Raw genomic sequence first — 21,814 nt, forward strand, 5'->3', positions numbered from 1 at the left:
AAAATATTTTTCAAAAATGTAGGTGAAATGAAGACTTTCAGACATACAAAAGCTTGAAAGACTTCATCACCAGCAGATCTGCACAAGAAATGTTAAAGGAAATTCTTCAAGCAGAAAAAAAATTATGCCAGGTAGAAATATGCAGCTACACAAAAGAATGAAAAGCCCTGGAAATGGGGATCAAGGAAACCTGACACAAACTAATAATGTCTTTTAAGATTAACTGGAGAGAATACTTTTCTCAGATTCAAGCCATGGGCACCTAGAGCAGTTTATAAAATACACAGGCACCACAAAACATTCCTTTAGACTCCTTTTACAGTTTTGAGCTAAATATTTCAGAGAACCTCATGATTGCCCTGTATATATACCTTTTGAATTTCATGTACTAGTTTTATCTACTTGAAGACCAATTATTAAGCAGATTTACAAGATTAGTAATTTAGTGTATTCATTCACATTTAACTCGATTTTAACAAGAAACAAATTTCTATCTATAACAAGCCATAAAAGGATAAGATTAAAGTTAAAGAGGGGTATATATTTCCACATAGTGAGATTAGTCTCTTTTTTGTATCTCATTAATATTTTGTTTTACTTCTTTTCTGATGACTGTTTTCTTCTAATCTAGAAAAATTTACGAATTTATTCTTCTTGAATCAATTTACATTCATGATAACATGGTCCTCAAAATCAATACCTTCTCCAAAACCTCCTCTCTAGCCTCCCTTTGTTCTAGATTTGCTGTCATTTCTGTTCTATTCTGCCAGTTCTTTGTACTTTCCTCTGACATAGAATTTGTCCTCTTTGGTAAATGATTTCTTGGACCCTTAAAAAAGTGGTTAGATACCATGTTCCACCCCTAAAACATTTTGTACTTTGACCTAACATTTTTCCATTTGCAATCGTGTTTACTTACTCATAATCAGTTCCCTAGAATCTGCCTTTCCCATTGGATAGGAACCTCAATGACAACAGAGATTACTTCTCCATCGATGTTGATGATGGCTGGCTGATAAATTACCACTGTTCTGTTGAAGTATTAAGAATGAACAGGGTGAATCAGTGTCCCCCGTGCTTGGCACACAACCTCCCCTTGATTCAGAATGTCTGCTTTGGAGCAGTATCACAGATTAATTTATCAGATACAAAGCCCTCTTCCAGCTTTACAATCAGCCCATCATCCATCTGTACTGCCATTAGGGGACATCTCAGTCCCACAGTAGTTTAGTATTAAAAAATAATGATTTTGAAAGTAATTGCAGCAAAAAATGTTGCCATGTAATGTTTCATTTAATAAAGATAATAAGCACTTATTGTATACCTAAAAAAGGAACTGCCGTGGCCAGCCCAGTGGCTCAGGCGGTTGGAGCTTTGTGCTCCTAACGCCGAAGGCTGCCGGTTCAATTCCCACATGGGACAGTGGACTCTCAACCACAAGGTTGCCTGTTTGATTCCTCGACTCCCAGAAGGGATTGTGAGCTGCTCCCCTGCAACTAACAATGTCAACTGGACCTGGAGCTGAACTGCGCCCTCCACACTAAGATTGAAAGGACAACAACTTAACTTGGAAAAAGTCCTGGAAGTACACACTGTTCCCCAAGAAAGTCCTGTTCCCCTTCCCCAATAAAATCTTAAAAAAATATAAATAATAAAAAATCAGTTTCACCATAGCCTAGTTGATATAAACAAGACTTAAGTTCCTGTGGCATCTCTTCAACATTATAGTGAAACAACATTGTTTGAGGACTTGCTATATATAACTTTTAAAAACAGAGAGATATAGAACTTTGATAAAATTAAAAACAAAGTTCTGAAAGTGTTATAACAGAAGAGTGTGGATGAAAGTGTGGGGAAAATGTGCATTCTCATATAATGATGGAGAGATAACAACTGGCATAACTTTCAGGGAAGTGAATAGGGTAGTCCATCAAAATTCCAAATTCATTTCTAACTTGGACTGCAGATTTGTCAAAAATTTTTCTAATTTCAGCCTCGTGTGAAGACTAGAAACTATCTAAATGTTACCAGTAAGGGAATGGTTAACAGCCATACAATAGCATACTGTTTAACCATTAAAGAAAATGGAAGCTATTTGTGCAGTACTGTGGAATAATCCCCCATATATAATGTAAAGTTAAAAAGCAAGACGCAGAATAGTACCATTTCTGGAAGAAAAAAGAGGGGGAGATGAAAACCAATGTATATGTTTTTTGTTTGAATATGCATAAATGGTCTCCGTCAGATTGCCCAAGAAACTGGAAATAGTTCCAGTTCTAAGTTCCTTCTAGGAACATGAAGTTGATGGCTTAGGGATAGAGGTAGGAGGAAGATTTCTCACTGTGCACCCTTTTGTGCCTTTTGAATTTTAAACCATTTAAGTCAGTTATCCATATTTTCATAAAAATACAGTTACAAACATGGTTATGTATATTGGGCTATCCATATGGAAAATTAATTTGACTTGTTCCCTAATTTCCATTCTATACTGTAAGTTCTAAATGGAGAGAAACATGATTTTTAAACCTTGAAAATGTATTTATGACATTAGGGTTTGGAAGGTTGTCTTAAAAAGGACACAAAAGCATGTGTCAAAAAGGAGGAAACAGTTGATGAATTTAATTTGACAGTATTAAAATTAAAAACTGACATGAAACACCATAAATAGAATGACATGACAATGACAACTGAGAGGAGACTCTTATAACACATAATTATCCAAGATTTAGTATCCAGGTTACATAAAGAACTCCTATGAATTAAAAAAAAAGATAAATCGCCCCAATTAAATAATGTACAAAAAGCAGGAATAGACAGTTCACAGAGAAAAACAAAATCTCAACCTCACTCGTAATCAGGGAATAACAAATGAAAACAAGTCACTATTTCATACCCATTAGGTTGGCAAAAGTCAAAAAATATGGCAGTTTCCAGTTTGGATTGGAATGTGGAGAAATGGACATTGTCATATTATACTTTTGGTGGAAGTATAAATTATTCCACTTTGAAGAGCAATTTGGTGGATGTCAAATTGAAAGTGTATGTACACCTTCAGGAAGTTCTTACACATCTTCACAAGGGACAGGCACAAAAATGGTTTTTGCAGCCCTGTTAATATTAACAAATTTTGGGAAATAACTAAATACAGCATTGGGGTAAATTGTGGCAAATTCATAACAGGAACACTATGTATAATTTAAATCATTTCCTTGACAAAATAGTCGGGAATAAGTCCATGGACTCCTGATCCAGGCCTCTGGGTTTGGATCCCAGTTTCTCCACCTGGCCACCTGTGTGACTTGGGGCAAATGATGAACCTCATTTGTAAAATGGGAACAATAGTACTTACCTCTTAGGAGTTTTGTGAAGATTAAGTGAGTCATAGAACAATGGCTGACACACAGCATCAACAAAAGTAAGCTGTTGTTTTTTACATGTATCAACATGGATAAATACGTAAAACATGAGTGTTTTTTATTAAAAAGCAAGGTATAAAAAATTAATGTAATGTGCCATTTATGTAAATTTGTATCCAGAGAAACAATGTTGTTTATAAATATTTACAATTATGGTAAAAGCATAAATACATACATTAGAAGGCTATAATCACCTTCAGGATGGTGTTTGTCTTTTAAGAGTAAAGAAGGGAAGTAGAATTATCAGGGAAATACCTAGAGCTTCAAATATTTGTGTTTATTTATTTTAAATATATCTAAAATAAACATAGCATAATGTTAATATTTATTAAATGGTGTACACATGGGTGCCAATTAAATTAATCTCTACCTTCCTGTATATTTGAATCTTTCATAATTTGAAATTTTAAAGAGTAACCTTTTAAAATATGAGAATGAATTAAGAGAACTTGTTTGATTTCTTTTCCATAAACAACTTTTCCCTTTTTAAAAAATGGAAATATGTTTACTGTTCATTTTGATATAAAGTACGTACTTATAAATTCCAATGAAAATACTTGTGTAAAGTAGAAAGTGTATATTCTACATCCTCAGAAATAACTTCTTTACAACTTGCTATATACCCTTTCTGATCTTTTTAGACATATATAAATATATTATTTAAAATTTTTTCATAGCTAGGATCACACTTTACATGCTGTTTTTTAATCTGTTTTATTTTTCGCTTGTGAATACACCGTGGACATCTGTTCATTTTAACATGATACATAGAAATCTACCTCATAAATTCCATTTCAGGACGTTACTTTAACATGATCTCTGATAAGACTGATTTTGATATGATCATGTCTGAAGGAAAGATAATGGTGTTGACAACCTCAAGATTTTCTTACTTTGATCTTTATAGTTTTAGGATTTCAATGTAGACTATTTTCTGCTTTTTTAAAAGACACTATTGCAAGAGCATCTCAAGCAGACGTCGTTATAATCGTGATTTGGAACAGGATGAAGCATTTATTCCCGTTGGAGAATCCTTAAAAGACCTTATTGACCAGTCACAAAGTTCCGGTAGTGGATCTGGACTACCTTTATTGGTGAGATAAACTATCATATGAACATGAATGGTTTATTGATACAGAATGTGTCCGCATATGTAGGTAGCATAATTACTGCAGATTAGGGAACATTGTTACACATATTTTTTCCTTCTTGGAAAAAGATGGCTACAGTAGTACAAGATGAAATTAGTTAAATATAAGAAATATGAAACAAAAAAAAATTGAATAGTCAAGTAAGATAGAGCCACAGCAACTTAGGAAAAAAGGTACGGTCATAAAGTGAGTTAGTTCACAAGTTTTGCTTTCAGCAGCCAACTTGAAAAGAGGAACCAGGTATACAATTCCTTACATCGGTAAGGTTAAACAGATTATTGTGAGAAGTATAACTATTTCAGATTCTGAAATCAAAGGGAAGTTTCTCTCACATATCTTCATACAGAGGATGCCTCCCTCAATATAATGCTATATTACCAAGCACAGTTCATAAAAGTAATTTTAAAGAGAGTTATTAATAATTCTAAGAGGATTATATGTAAGGCAATACTCAGACTTAGGGGCCCAGAGGACCCTTGTAATAAATACCAGACATTCAGATAGGTATTTGTTAACATACATTTATCTCTAATTTAAAATTTCATGGAATTAAATAGTTCTGTAATTGAATTAGAAAGGTGAAGTAAAACTGTCTTTATATGCCTACAACATGATTGTCTATGTAAAAAAAATCTCAAGAATGATACCATAAAGCTACGACAACCAATAAGCGAGATTAGCAGGGTTGCAAAATATGTCATTGTACAAAAACCATTGAATTTATGTAAACTGGCAAAAAACAATTAGGAGTTAACATTTTAAACGCTGTGTCAGTTGGATTAGCAACAAAAAGTTCAATATTTTGGAATAAACTTAACAAAATTTATTAAAACCTGTACACTGAAAATTAGAAAACATTGCCAAAAGAAATTAACACAGCCTTGAATAAGTGGAGACGTATGTCTATCCTGTTTGTGAATCAGAGGACTCAGGATTAAGATTTCAGTTTTCCTAAAATTGACTTATATTTTCCATTCAATGTAAATCAAAATCAGCGCAAACTTTTGTAGAAATTGATTAGCTGATTCTAACATTTATACGAAATGAAAGGACCTAGAAGAGCCAAAATAATTTTGAAAAAGAAAACAAAAAGGATTCTTCTACATGATTCCTGGACTTAAAGTGTAAAGCTATAGTAATTAACACTGTGGAGCTGGCATAAGGATAAATATGGGTATCAGTGAAACAGAACAGAGAGTCTAGAAATGGGCATATACCCTTTTTCCCCAAAAATAAGACCTAACCAGAAAATAAGCCCTAGCATGATTTTCAATAAGACATCCCCTGAAAATAAACCCCAATGCGTCTTTTGGAGCAAAACTTAATGTAAGACCGGGTCTTATTTTCAGGGAAACACGGTGTATATATATGATCAGTTGATTTGGGTGCTAGAGTAATTCAGTGGGGGAAAAGATAGTCTGTTCAACAAATAGTGCAAGAAAAATTGCACATCCATTTGCCACAAAGTGGATCTGAACCCTTACCTCACTCCGTGTACAAAATTACCTTGAAATGGAGCATAGATCTAAATGTAAAAGATAAAGTACACAACTTTTAAAAGAAAATGTTTTAGAACACTCATTGTGACCTTGGGTCAAGCAAAGATTTCTTAGCACACAAAAGACATGAATTGTTTTTTTAAAATGATAAATTGGGCTTTCTCAAAATTTAAGACTGTCTCTTCAGAAGACACTTCTAAGAAAATGAAAAAAAAGCAAGTCACCAATTGGCAAAGGAGATCTGATAAAGAATTTGTGCTGCAGAATATATATAAAGAACTTTTACAATTTGGTAATAAGACAAACAATTTCAATTTTTTAATCGATAAAAAATTTGAATAGACACTTTCCCAAAGAAGATAGAAGAATGGCAGATAAGCATATGAAACAATCCTCAGCATCATGGGGAAATGCAAACTAACACAGTGAGGTGCTACCACGCATCCCCTCGCATCCCCTCGCGTGGCTAAGACTGAGGATATCAGCTGGAAATCATACATTGCTGATTGAAATGCACAGTGGTACAGCCACTTGGGGAAAGTGTTTGACAGTTGACTGTAAACTTAAGCACACACAGTGAAGCCGTCCCTCCTACTAAGAGTATAGCGAAGAACTGTGCAAACATGTCCAAAGACCTGAATGTAAATGTTTATAGCAGCTTTAATCACAATAGATGTAAATTGTAAACAACCCAAAAGTTCATCAGTGGGTAATTGGATAAACAAGTGGTGGTACATTCATAGAGTGGAATCCGACTCATCAATAAAAAGAAACAAGCTACTGATACATGCAACAACATAGGTGAATTTGAGAGTGTTTTATGCTAAGTGAAAAAACTGAGACACAAAAGGCTATATATTATATGTTTCCATTTGTGTGGGACTCTATAAAGGCGAACTGTAGGGACAGAAAACAGACCAGTGATGCCAGGGACTGGGGATGGGTGGGCAGGGGATTGACTTGAAAGAGGGGAGCTTTTCTGGGTGATGGATGTACTGTGTATCTTAATTGTGGTATTGCTGGTTATATGACTTTATATTTGTCAAAACAGTTGTCAAAAACAGTGAATTCTACTGTATATAAATTATGCCTCAATAATCCAGACTTTGAAAAAAATTATTAAAGGATTATTATTTATTAAATAAAATGATACATAAAGTAAGTTAGTTTAGGTGTGCACAAAATCTAACCCATTTTAGTGTGCATTCCAATCTGGACCTTCGTGTTCTTTTTAATTTAGGATGACCACTATGCTTCTGAAAATGAAAGGTAACAATTAACGTACATCTTTCATTGAAGAAATATTAATGAAAGCACTTAGTGTACTCTAGGTGTTGTCTTAAATACATACCTATGTTCTGTGAGCAGAGTGGGATAGAATTCTAACAAATACATATATGAATAATAATAAAATTGTAGTTGTGATAAGTGCGGCAACTGAAAAGTCTATGTGTGCTCTGAAGATGCTGAACAAAGCAACAGCACTCCCAAGTAAAGGAAACTGCACATGTGCAAAGGCTCTGAGACGGGAAGAAGCTTGAGTAAATTCTAAAAGTTGAAATAAGAGGGTTACGTGAAGCTGGTGTGATTATAGTAAATGATGAGGCTGGAGCATTGGGCAGGGGCCAGATCATGTAGGGTCTTAAAGACTGAGTTGAAGATTTTTAACTGTCATTTAGATTTTATTGCATAATGAACCACCCCAAACCTTAGTTGCCTGAAGCAACAAACGTTATTTCTCATGATTCTGTGGGTCTGCTGGGCAGTTATTTTTCTGGACTTGCTCAATTAGACCTAGATGGTATAGTTTGTGCACATGGTCAGTGGTTCACGTGATTCTGTTCATTGGTCACAGAGCTCTCCAGAACACAAGAAAGGGCAAGCTCCAGTGCACACTTGCCAGGTCTTCACTTGCATCACATTTTCTATTGTCCTGTTACAAAGCAAGTCACGTGGCCAAGCCCAGCCTCTAGGAAGAAACAACCCGAGGGTGTGTGTACTGGGAGGGGAATTATTTAACTTTTTTTGCAAGCAGTCTGCCACAGTTGTTAGTTGTGATTTCGAAATGTTGTTTATTGTTTCATCTTTTAAATACGTTTTAATTTTTAACATTGGAGTTGGTTGATTGTATCTACCATCCTTTTTGATGGGATGGACTCTCAGACCACTTTCTCAGTTTTAATAGGTTCCTTTCATCAAGAACCCAAAACGTTTTATTTATTTATTTATTTATTTATTTATTTATTTATTTATTTATTTATTTTTCTTATGAAGGTTCAGCGAACTATTGCCAAACAGATTCAGATGGTTCGGCAAGTTGGTAAAGGCCGATACGGAGAAGTGTGGATGGGTAAATGGCGTGGTGAAAAAGTGGCAGTCAAAGTTTTTTTTACCACTGAAGAAGCTAGCTGGTTTCGAGAAACAGAAATCTATCAAACTGTGCTAATGCGCCATGAAAATATACTTGGTGGGTACACATCTGATTTCAGTCAATTCTGTATTCTAATAAGGTGAGGGGCGTGCCGCCTGGGCTCTAAAAGCGCATAAATTCCATTATTTGAATTGAGCTAAAGGAAGCCCAGTAGAATACACAGCTTAGATACAACCCAGCCCTGAATGCCAGCCAACCATTTTATTCCCTACCCTACTAAGGAAAGAGGAGTGAGTTTCAAATTGGAAGTAATGCCAGTTTATTGGACTTACTCAGACAATAACAAAAAACAAGTCTTTTATAGGTAATTTAAGCAATTTTCTAGGGTAACTTTAACTATAACACCTTTTGCCCTTTGTAAGCTAAGCCACTACCACCATATGACGTAGCTTAGTGTTGTGTGCTTAGCAGGTCTCTCCCTCCTCACCCCACCCCATGGACACAGTCGCAAAATAATTCAGGTATGATCTGACCAGTAGGGTGCGGAAACTCATCTAGCTTTCCTGACTTTTCTGTTTAGCTCTGATTTCCCTTCTTTTTATACAGTGCATAGTACATTGCCAAGAGTGTAGGCACTTGGGTTAGCATCCTAAGGCTATCGTAACAAACTACCACAAATTGCATGCCTTAAAACAATAGAAATGTATGCTCCCTGAGTTTTGGAGGCCTGAAGTTTAAAATCAAGGTGTCGGCAGGGCCCTGCCCTCTGGAGGCTCTAGGAGAGGACCCTTCCTTGCCTCTTCCTGGCTTCTGGTGATTGCCAGCGATCTTTGGTGTTCGTTGGCTTGGAAACAACATTTTTATCTCTGTCTCTGTCATCACATGGCCTCCCCTGTGTGTCTGTGTCCAAATTTCCCTCTTATAAGGACACCAGTCATTGAATTGTGACACCCACCCTAATCTAGTATGACCTCATGTGCATTTGATTACATCTACAAAGACCCTGTTTCCAAATAAGGTCACATTTACAGGTACCAGGTGGATGTGAATTGGGGGGGTGGGGAGAAGGACACTTCAACCCAGCGCTTTTAACTGACCTTTTTCTGAAGGGGGAGGAGAAGGAAAGGGGTTCAGTATCACCAACCTGCTCGTCAACCACCCAGACCAAAGGTGGATGTGAGGACGCATTGATGGACAAATGGAATTGGTTTGGTTAGGCACAAACTCTTAGTTGAGCATTTTTAACTTTATTATTTTAATATATCCCCTTTTCAAAGTGAAATTGAGAGCCTTTTGCACATTCCTTCTTTATCGTTCTTCATGATCAGAGAACCATGTAGATGGTAACATTCCCCCAGGTGATTGTATGGTATGTGATCTTCTCAGTCCTATTACCATTTTCATGATGATCATTAATATTATTTTAAGTTTATTGCAGAAGTATAGAGTTATATGTGTAAACCTGGGGGAACATTCAAGAAGCTTGATTAGGCAAATTGAATGTTTATTGTCTGCACACGATACCTTACTTATTCTCAGTATCTTAAATGAGCATTCATTATTCTTCATAGCCACCTCTGATAACTAACCTTTTCAATTCATTCATTGAACAGGTTTCATAGCAGCAGACATTAAGGGTACAGGTTCCTGGACTCAGCTCTATCTAATTACTGATTACCATGAAAATGGATCTCTCTATGATTTCCTGAAATGTGCTACACTAGACACCAGAGCCCTCCTCAAGTTGGCCTATTCAGCTGCCTGTGGTCTGTGCCATCTCCACACGGAAATTTATGGCACCCAAGGAAAGCCTGCAATTGCTCACCGAGACCTAAAGAGCAAAAACATCCTCATCAAGAAAAATGGAAGTTGTTGTATTGCTGACCTGGGTCTTGCTGTTAAATTCAACAGGTGAGTGTGGTTCTTTGCCGGCTGTTCTGAAATTATTTATGTTATAATCTCCGAAAGATATTGGAATATTTGTATTCTGGATAGTGGAGTTCCGAGCATGTGTTTGTGCTTATATAGTTACATAAATATATAATTGGGTTTTTGTCTTGGTTGGTTTGTTTTGGTGCGTTTTGTTTACAAAAGTTGCATTCTACTCTACGTAATTCTTGATTTCATTTTTTTATTGTCTTACACATCCTTCTATTTCAGTTTATGTAGATTTACTTCATTCTTTTTAACAGTGTTGATGCAGTTTTTCCAAATATGGATGTACTGTAATTTACTCCATGACTAATAGGCATTAAAGTTCCTCTGGCTTATCTCTATAATTTAAAAAATGTTTAATGAAAACTGTATTTTATCCACATATATTATATCCTTGAGCACTTATACAAGTATTTCTTCATGGTGGATTCCTAGAGAGGGAGCTAGACCAAGAGTATGTCTATATTAAATTAAGGTATATTGCAAGTTACCTCTTGAAAGAGCATGCATCAATTTACACTCCCATAAACAGTATAACTATGCCATTTCTCCATTAAAGCCACTTGATATGTTGTTAATATTTTTAAACATTTATAAAAATTTTAGGAAACTATTGAAACTGTTTTAATGTTGTTATAACTCTAGAGTACAGCAGCCATTTCACATTTCAGAATTAATTTCAGGCCATAAGATAAAAGTGCTAGTCCATAATAAAATAAACATTTAAAAAAATTAAATCTTTTTCCCTGGTGTTCTAATCCTTTTTTTTAATCAATGTAGTGTTTATTAGCTTAAATATTCATCAGATGCTATATAAGGAAATAGGAAATATGTTAATCTGTGCTTCAGAGTCGTTTCCAGAACCTGCCAGAACCGGGGGCCTGGCACAACAGAGCATTCATGTTTTTCAACTCTAAAATTTACTCCAAAAATTGAGAAAACAATAAACATCATTTATTACTGATTGTTAGTATGATTGTGTAAACATTACACATAACAGAACCAAGTTGGTTGGGCCCATAAAGAAGAAAATGTAATCCTATATCATCACATGAGAATCGTGAAAGCAAATGATTCCTCTTGATTTAAGAGTACTGCTCTGGACCCTGCTGGGGATGTTAAATAACATATGGCATATATTTAAAGGGTACATCACTTTTCTAAAATGAGAAAGATATTAAATTTTAAAATGCATCTGGCCCCAAGGATTTCTGATGAGGAATACAGAGATTTTAGATAGATAGATAGATAGATAGATAGATAGATAGATAGATAGATAGATAGATAGATAGATAGATAGATAGATAGAGATGATAGATAGATAGAGATGATAGATTAGATTAGATAGATAGATAGATAGATAGATAGATAGATAGATAGATAGATAGATAGAGGTGTGTGTGTGTGTACGTGTGTACACAACAAAAATGGAAAATAAACTGTTTTGTTCTTGACCATCAACATGGACGTTATCTGTCTTCTGTTTCAGCGACACAAATGAAGTTGATGTACCCTTAAATACCAGGGTGGGTACCAAACGCTATATGGCTCCAGAAGTGCTAGATGAAAGCCTGAATAAAAACCATTTCCAGCCGTACATAATGGCAGACATCTATAGCTTTGGCCTAATCATTTGGGAAATGGCTCGTCGTTGTATCACAGGAGGTAGGTAGGAGTTCAGGGAGTGCGTTTCTGGTTAGGTTTGTATCCACATCATTCAAAAAAACTAACAGCTCCTGTTACGTATTTTTAGATGTCATGTATGTCAGGGGTCCCCGAGACCACTCCCAGGCTCTGATTTCACTAGGACTCACAGGACACAGTCCTCGCAGCTAAAATTTGTTATAGTGAAAGGATACAAAGCAAAGTCAGCAAAGGGAAAACTATGTGGGGCAAAGTTCAGAGGAAATTGGACACAAGTTTGCAAAGTCCTCTCCAAGTAGAGTCACACAGGATGCACTTAATTCCTCCAGCCTGTTGTGGCAATGTGTGAAACATCGTCATCCAGGGAAGTTACTAGAGACAGTTCCCAAAGATTTTATGGGAGGCTGGGCACATGGGCCCCCTCTACCTAGAGTGTACCAAAATTCCAAACTCTCAGAAAGAAAGCTGGTGTGCAGCATAAACCATTGTTTGCACAAATATTCTAGGCACAGTTAGCCAATGTTATCATTTAGGGAAAGTTTTATGTCAGTATAGGGAACTGTTGATCAGACAAGTTCCCAGACACCAGCCAAGGGCCAGCCTTGCAAGCAGACCTTTTTAAGGATAGCAGGCTCAGGCTCAGGCTTGCTGTGTTACCTCTTTTCTACATATCATGTTGTCTTTCTACTACAGAACAAAACAAAATTAAAAAAAAAAAAATATCCATTAGTAGGAACAATTGTGTACACACATAAATAGGTTAAATATTAGTGTGAGTGTTTCACCTTGTTTTTTGTGTTTTTTTAAGGATGTTGGTATGTCCACAGCTGTAATGGGGATCCTGATGGACGTAGGAGAAATAATTAGACATAAAAAAGAGAACATTATTACAAGTGAATCATCCGTTCTATAATTTTTTTCTTCTCTATGTGGGAATCAGTTTTAGTTCCTTAGTTCAGTAAGCTGAATAGCTTACTGCTGAATAGCTTACTGCTGAATAGCTTACTGTACCACCATTCCTGCACCCACTGCGTTTTCTTACTCCCCACAGGGATAGTAGAAGAGTACCAGTTGCCGTATTACAACATGGTGCCCAATGATCCATCCTATGAAGATATGCGTGAGGTTGTGTGTGTCAAACGTTTGCGGCCAATTGTGTCTAATCGATGGAACAGTGATGAAGTAAGTGGAACTCAGTCCTCTGAGGAAGTGTTTGGGGAGCGTTGCCAAGGGTATTTACCCGCTCATGACATTCTCTTTACTTTTCAGTGTCTACGAGCAGTTTTGAAGCTAATGTCAGAATGCTGGGCCCACAATCCAGCCTCCAGACTTACAGCGCTGAGAATCAAGAAGACACTTGCCAAGATGGTTGAATCCCAAGATGTAAAGATTTGACAGTTAAGCAATCATGAGGAGAAACTCTAGACTGCAAGAACTGTTTTCACCCAAGGAATGGGTGGAATTAGAGTAGAATAAGGATAACTTGGTTCTCAGACTCTTTCCTCACTACACCTTCACAGGCTGCTAATATTAAACCTTTCAGTACTCTGTAGAACATAAGCTGGGAACTTCTAAACACTTCATTCTTTGTATATGGACAGCTTTTATTTTAAATGTGGTTTTTGATGCCTTTTTTTTTTTATTGGGTTTTATGAACTGCATCAAGACTTTAATCCTGATAAATAAGCCTCCAATCAAACTCTGGGTACTGAATTACCTGTTCATAAAATGGTGCTTTCTGTGAAAGCCTTAAGAAGATAAACGAATTCAGCAGAGATGGAGAAATATACACTTGCCTTCTACCTGAAAAATTTTAATCTGTTTGTATTCTACCTTTGTAAACAGCCTATGGATTATGATCTGTTTGGGATAATGCTTAGTTGATGAGAGTTTATCGTTCTTTGGTCATGGTGTGTGCGCACAGGCAAACCAGGATTCCTCTGCTGCCGTTTGAATTAGAAGAAAATCATTTATGAATGCACAGAAGGATATTAGTGGCTGTTGGTTCTGTGCTTTAAAAATGCATGGTCTGACCAAGATTTGCCAATCACATAAAAGCCATTTACCTTGCAGGTGAGCTAGCTTCTCCACCAACTTTATTTTTAACATAAAAGTTGATATAAAAGCCAAAAGAAGTTGAAAGTGCCCGTAAATTTGGACTATTTTCCTCCCACCCAAATTTTTTTTTTTTTTTTTTTTGTAATTATTATTATTTTGTCACGAGAAGAATTCTGTCCAAAGTTGGAACTTCCAATGCCATGAACCTTGTAAAGAAACCACTTCTTATTGAAGTGAATTACTAATTACTGCATTTGATAGCAATGTTAAGTGCCTATAACCATGTTCTGTATTCTTTATTCTCAGTAACTTTTAAAAGGGAAGTTATTTATATTTTGTGTGTAATATGCTTTATTTGCAAAACACTTGCTCCTCTGACAACAATATTTTATATATGTACATACATTCATACTGTAGAAACCAGCTCACATGTACCTCACATCCCATCCTTAAGGGGAAAAAAAGATCGTCAGAAGAAAATATTATAAAGTAAAACTACATATGAATTTTCAGAACTAACGCTTTCAAAGTAGGATATCAAACCTAGGACTTGTTAACTTCAGGCATAGACTTTCATTAAGATATTATCATCTCAATTTTCCTTTAGGAATGGATCCTCTAATTAGAAATTTCTATTTCAAAGCTGATATAAATTTATCAACACCTGTTTTAGACATTTAAATCATTTGAGATTTTTTATTTTGTGATTTCTGTTCCATAACTTGTGAAGACAATGAAGAGTCAGGCACAAAAGTTCAGTATCTATAAGTACCTATGTCTGTACCATATAGCTGTTATTCAGGAAAATGCTACTTATTTTATGCATGCCTTGTTATCCCAAGGAATAATTCTGATTTATTTAAACTTTTTATACTTCTGTAATGCCTTTTAAATATTAATATTCTGAACAAACAAATCATGGGTGCATAAAGTGAGACAATTTTCTTCAAATATAACATAAATGTGATTTATCACATGATCAAAATACTTTAAAGGGGAGGAATCAGAGCGTGTCCCTTTATTACCAAAACTGGTTGGCACATAAGGATGAAAATTATATATTTGTCTGTACACCAAATTTCACAAAACTTGCTTTAACTTAGTTTTAACTAAGTTTAATAATTTTCATCTAACATTAATTGCAGTTTGAAATGTTCAAGATAAGTAAATTTATATATTGATAGTACCCAATAACTTGTGCTTTCAGAATGTTTTCATTGTCTCTATACTGAGATTTAGAGATATTTTTATCTAAATTGCCATGTGACTTAAGAATACTTATGAGCTCTGATCTACTTAGTCGAAGGTAAACCTGGATTTATTTTTTTATTTGATAAACTATAACTCTGAAATCATTTGTCATCTTAATAACAAAATATCTAAGGAAAGGCAAACTCTGTTTTTAGAAATGTTAATATGTGAAAGCAAAACATTACAGATAGTGTATAAGTAAGTACAAGACCACTGTAATGATTTTGTAATATCAAGAATTAATGGTAGAGACTTGTTAAATAAAAGTATTTTCTAGTATAACATGTTATTTCAAAAGCAAATGATGCCATATTTGAAATCCTAACATCTAAAAAAGTTGCGTGGAACTTACTTTCTTCTCTCCTTCTTCTACTCTTAAATTTCTAAGTTCATGCAGTAAGTGAAATATTTAAAGAGGAAGAGGAAGGAAGTAGCATATAGTACAGTAGTTAATAATTTGTAAAACCCTACAAGCCATGATTTGGTCTCACAGTTTAGCATTTTAAAAACATGCGGCTTCTGTCTGTTATCCCTTTAAATGATTAAACCATAAGAACAAACAGAAAACCAAAGCCACCTGAATATAACAAAAGTTAACCCTCAAAGAAAATTCTTCTTATGAATTCTCTTTATTCTGATAAATGTTTCTAGAATTACAAGCACGTTAGGATTGGCTTCAATGTATTCTAAGCTTTCCCTGTGCTGTCTTACTGAACAAGTTTCTGAAGCATAAAATTTGAATCTAATTTCTCTAGAAATATTTGCACAAAAGCTATTTCAACCAACATGTTGCCTTTTCAGTGTCCAGAAGTATTTCTAAACTTAGAAACTGACCTATAGTTTTTGAAAATTGTTTTCCTAAAATGTGCCAGATTTATTATTCACTTAAAAAAATAGTACCTTCTTTTTCCTGATTTTTTGCTTCTGTTCAAAACAAAAATGCAATACAATTTTTAAAGACTCATGCATCTAAGTTGGCCCTAGATCAAATTTGATACTGAATAATTTATTCCAGGGAAGATTTTTGTAAGTTAAATAACTTACATTCTTTCATACATGTTTTGCAATGTTTCTACAGTAATATCTAAAATAATTTCAACAGCAGAAATGCTAATTGATTTTTTTAAAAGGATTGTTGCAGCTCTTGTACTGTATGAGTGTTAATATCTATTACTTGCTTGGGTCAGATGTTTAAAAGCAGTGTAGCATTTCATCTCCTTGCCTCAGTGCTGTTACCAATGTCACAGCGAGACTTGTAGACAGCTGACATGTTCGTAAAAACCAAATTAAATCTAGGGCAGCATCAAATGAAGCCACATGTAATGATCATCCCATAAGGAAAGTATGTGAATACTGCTTTTGCAAAGGATTAAATATATTGTAATTTTAGCTTGTGCTCTGTCTGTACTATGCTTTCAGTGGAATTATTTAAGCCCTTTTAGTGACTGTTGTCCTTGCCCATTTAAAAACTAAAATGTAGTATATATTGTATAAAATGAAAATACCATTATAGTTTAATTAGGGAAATTGTACATAGACACTGAAAGAAGGGTTAAAAACCAAGCAGTTTTATTATGCAGTTGTAAAACACCAAAAGTATAGATTCATCTTTGGTATGTAACACACTAAATGTATTTTGTACAGCATCTGGTTTAAAAGGTGCCTTATTAAGTTTACCATTAATTGCTTTGTTCTATATATAGATTACATCTAATGTATCATTTTTAAGTAAATAACCTTATTTTAGTATACTTTAGTAATGTGTTTTGTGATACTCTACTTGGACTGTACAGCGTGTCAGAAGTCACACGTGCCTGGTGAGATTTTACGACAAATGACTTAATGTACATACATATACCCCTGAGATGTGCATTTCAGCTACCAGAAACCCAGTACAGAGCATGGGGCAGGTAAGTGACCATGCAACCATACACTCTCCTTTATATAGATAGAGAACTCATAGACCTATTATAGTAAAGGTTGTTTTTCTTCATTAAAAGGAAACAAACAAAAAACAAAACAAAACATTTTTCTAGTTCTAAAAATATGTACCTACTGCAGACGTTTTGGAAAACAGGAAAGAATAAAACAAATACATTCAAAATTCTATTGCCAGATGTTACCACTATTTACATTTGAATGTTTCTTTTTCAATCTTTTTCTGCTGCCTATATTTTTACAATATTAACATCTTAGTATGTCATTATATATCCATTGAAAACATTTTTTTAATTGACTATTCCATGAAATTGATGGAATAATTTATTTTTTTAATTCCCTATTGAATACTTGGGTTAATTTCCATTGTTTTGGAAAATATAACCAATGCATTGAATATCATATATAAATCTTTGTATATTTTCCTAGATTACCTTTCTAAAAATGGGCCTAGTGGATATTAACTTTTTAAAGATTATTTATTTAAGATGGGGGGAAAAATCTAAGATTTTTAAGAAATATTGCCATATTGCTGCCCAGAGGACTTTTTATTTACACTACCACTCACAATGTAAGAGAGTGCTCATCTCACGACGTGGGCAGGTAATTTCTTACAAGTTTTTTTCTCTCTCTGCTACTATAGTGCCTGGTCTCTTGTAACTGGCTTCTTTTACTCAAAGATGGTAATGTTGTTCCTGCTGCATCATATGCTTTCTTAAAAGCTTAAGCTTTAGGGAAGTCAAAGTAACTTCCTTCTGCTCTGCAGCCGTACTGTTTTCCCTCCTGCACTCAGTCTCACCACCTGTCAGAACCGTTCTCAGTTATCTGTAAATTCATTCAGTCCGAGTGCCTACTGATGCCTTTTCTCAGACTGGTGAACATGTTACATTGACATAAAAGATTTAAGACTAGTTGATGTCTGCTAAAAATATATGTTTGGAGATAGCCTATTACAGAGTCCTTAAGGGAATCTCAATTTAGTGTCAGGATGAGGCACATGTTTTTTAAAGATTTTTATTAAAATATAGCTAACATATTTGTTGCAGGTATACACCATAGTTCAACATTTATATACCTAAAGAAGAGATCACCATGATAAGTCCAGCAACCATCTGACACTATACCACGCTATCAATATTATTGACTATATCCCTATGGTGTACATTACATTCCCATGACTTATTTGTTTTATACATGGAAATTTGGACCACTTAACTGCCCTTCACCTTCCCCCGACCCTTCTTTTAATTTTTCAATTGCAGTTGACATTTAATATTTTATATTAATTTTAGGTGTACAGCATAGTGGTTAGACATTTATGTAATTTAAGAAGTGATCCCCCTAATTAGTACCCACCTGGCACTACACATAGTTGTTATCATGTTAGTGACTATATTCCGTCTTATGTTATAACCCCATGACTATTTTGTAACTTCTTAACCCCTTCACCTTTTTCACCCTGCCTCCCAACCCCGTTCCTATCTATTAACCCAATAAATCTAGTACCCATCTGACACCATACATGGTTATTACAATATTATTGACTCTATTCCTTATGCTATACCCGACATCCCCATGACTGCTTTCAAATAACCAATTTGTACTTCTTAATCCCTCCCCCTAATCCCCCAACCTCCTCCCATCTGGCAACCATCAAAATGTTCTCTGTATCTATGAATTTGTTTCTGTTTTGTTTGTTTATTTTGTTTTTTAGGTTCCACGTACAAGCAATATCACATTGTGTCTGTCTTTCCTTGTCTGACGTACTTCACTCAGCACAATACCATCCAGGTCCATTTATGCTGCTGCAGATGGCAAGAAGCCATTGCCTTCCATGGCTGAGCAATATTCCATTGTATATATGTACCACCTCCTCTTTATTCTTCATCCAGACACCCAGGCTGCCTCCACATCTTGGCCCTTGTAAACTGCTGCAGTGCACATATGATACATGTCCTCTCGAAGTAGCATTTTGGGTTTCTTCAGATAAAATACCCAGAAGTGGGATTACTGGGTCCTTTGTCTCTTGTTATATAGCCTTTGTTATAGTCTATTTTGTCTGGTATAAATATTACTACTCCAGCTTTTGTTTGTTTCCATTTTCATGAAATAGCTTACTTTCAGTCTGTGTGTCTTTTGATCTGAAGTGAGACTTGTAGGCAGCATATGAAGGGTCTTGTTTTCTTATCCATTCAGCCACCCTCTTTTCCCCCACTCCTTTCGCCTCACCCCACACACACTCTGGTTCAAGCCGTTGTTTCTCAGTCTAGTTGTGTAGCACACAGCTCCCTGGCCCATGCTGATATTATGATCCTTGCACTCCTGCGCCCCCCCTCCCCCCCCCCCCCCCCCCCCGCTGAGGCAGTCGCCGGTTGTCGGTAGCTCACAGCATTTCTCGCCCACTGCCGGCCATTACACTGGCTGCTGGCCACTCATGGTGGTACATGGCAGCCCACAGCAGCCGGCGGCGGCACGCAGTCACCCACGGCAGCTCACGGCAGCCCAGCTCCAGGGAGAGCCATTGTTCACAATCTTAGCTGTAGAGGGCGCAGCTCCCTGGCTCATGTGGGAATTGAACTGGCGATTTCGGCATTAGGAGCATGGTGCTTCCATCTCCTGAGCCACCCAGCCAGCCCGCCACCCTATCTTTTGATTGGAGCATTTAATCCATTTACACTGAAAGTAATTGTTAGGGGTGGCCAGTTTGCTCAGTGGGTAGAGCTCAATGCTCATAACACCAAGGTCACCGGTTTGATTCCCACATGGGCCAGTGAGCTGCACCCTCCGCAACTAGATTGAAAACAACTACTTGACATGGAGCTGGTGGGTCCTGGAAAAACACGCTGTTCCCCAACATTCCCCAATAAAAAATAAAAAGAAAGTAATAGATATGTAGTTATTGCTATTTTATTACTCACATTTTTTATCTTTTTTCCCCCCTCTTAAAGAAGTACCTCTACGATTCCTTGTAATTCTGGTTTGGTGTAGATCTTAGATTTTTCTTGTCTGGGAAGCTCTTTAATCTGTCCTTTGATTCTAAATGATAACTTCGCTGAGAGTAGAGTAATCTTGGTTGGAGGTCCTGGCTTTTCATCACTTTGAATATTTCGTGCCAATCCATTCTGACCTGCACAGTTTCTGTTCAGAAATCAGCTGATAGTCTTATGGCAGCTCCCTTGTAGGTAACTAACTGCTTTTCTCTTGCTGCTTTTAACATTTTTCTCTTTGTCTTTAACCTTTGGCATTTTAATTGTGCTGTGTCTTGATGTGGGCCTCTTTGGGTTCATCTTGTTTGGGACGCTGCGCTCCCTGGGCTTGTGTATCTATTTCCTTTGCCAGATTAGGGAAGTTTTCCATCACTATTTCTTCAAACAGGTTAATTCTTTGCTCTCTTTCTTCTCCTTCTGGTACCCCTATGATACAAATGTTTGTATGCTTAATATTGTCCCAGAGGCCCCTTAAACTCTCTTTATTTCTTTGGATTCTTTTTTCTTTTTGCTGTTCTGATTGGCTGTTTTCTGCTACCTTATCTTCTAAATCGCTGATCTGATCCTCTGTTTCATCTGATCTGTTGATTCCCTCTAATGTATTTTGTGACTTCTTAACCCCTTCACCTTTTTCACCCTGCCTCCCAACCCCGCTCCTATCTATTAACCCAATAAATCTAGTACCCATCTGACACCATACATGGTTATTACAATATTATTGACTCTATTCCTTATGCTATACCCTACATCCCCATGACTGCTTTCAAATAACCAATTTGTACTTCTTAATCCCTTCCCCTAATCCCCCAACCTCCTTCCATCTGGCAACCATCAAAATGTTCTTCATTTCGGTTCATGTATTCTTTATTTCTGATTGGTTCTTTTTGTGTTTTTCTATCTCCATTTTTATGTTTCCTATCTCTTTGTTGAAGTCTCCCTGAGATCATTGAGCATCCTTATACCAGTGTTTGGAACTCTGCCTCTGGTAGATGCTTGTCTCCATTTTGTTTAGTTCTTTTTCTGGAGCTTTATTCTGTTCTTTCAATTGGGATGTGTTTCCTTGTCTCCCCATTTTGGCTCCCTCCCTGTGTTTGTTTCTATGTATTAGGTAGAGCTGCTGTGTCTCCCAGACTTGGTAGAGTGGCCTTAAGTAGTAGATGTGCTGTGGAGCTCAGTGGCACAGTCTTTCTGGTCATCTGAGCCAAGTACTCTGGGTGTGTCCCTTGTGTGGGTTGTGTGTGCCCTTCCATTGTAGTCAAACCTTGATTGCTGTTTGCTTATCAATGGGAGGGATTGATCCTCAGGCTGATTGATTGTGAGTACTGGCCATAAGTACAGTGGAGAAGCTGTTGTGCAATGGCTTATCCTGTGGAGCAAGATTTGCTTTAGCAGGTTCTGGTGCCTGCCCTTTGGTTGTGTAGTCCTCAGGGTCAGCTGGGTGGTACTCCAGCTGGGTCCGAAGCTGGTAACCTGGTATGCCAAACTCAGGGCCTTCTAGGAGGAGGCCCACTACAGGCCAGGTTCAGCTGCAGTCGGTGCCCTGCCTGGGGCCACCTGGCATGAG

The 21,814-nt window shown here is 36.3% G+C and overlaps 1 protein-coding gene across 1 annotated transcript in view; it reads left to right on the top strand.

Annotated features, from left to right (window-relative positions):
• The window catches only part of BMPR1A (bone morphogenetic protein receptor type 1A), a 32,932-nt gene extending 15,856 nt beyond the window's left edge, over window positions 1-17,076 (top strand). Inside the window, exons 5-10 of the mRNA XM_074337212.1 lie at window positions 4,366-4,510; window positions 8,341-8,533; window positions 10,051-10,348; window positions 11,862-12,037; window positions 13,068-13,198; window positions 13,286-17,076. Of these exons, the coding sequence (XP_074193313.1) occupies window positions 4,366-4,510; window positions 8,341-8,533; window positions 10,051-10,348; window positions 11,862-12,037; window positions 13,068-13,198; window positions 13,286-13,411 (1,069 nt within the window). The 3' untranslated portion in view covers window positions 13,412-17,076. The remainder of the gene's footprint in view (window positions 1-4,365; window positions 4,511-8,340; window positions 8,534-10,050; window positions 10,349-11,861; window positions 12,038-13,067; window positions 13,199-13,285) is intronic.
• Window positions 17,077-21,814: the final 4,738 nt, after the last annotated feature.

Source organism: Rhinolophus sinicus, linkage group LG07 (genome assembly GCF_036562045.2).
Source record: "Rhinolophus sinicus isolate RSC01 linkage group LG07, ASM3656204v1, whole genome shotgun sequence".
In the NCBI taxonomy this organism is placed as follows: domain Eukaryota; kingdom Metazoa; phylum Chordata; class Mammalia; order Chiroptera; family Rhinolophidae; genus Rhinolophus; species Rhinolophus sinicus.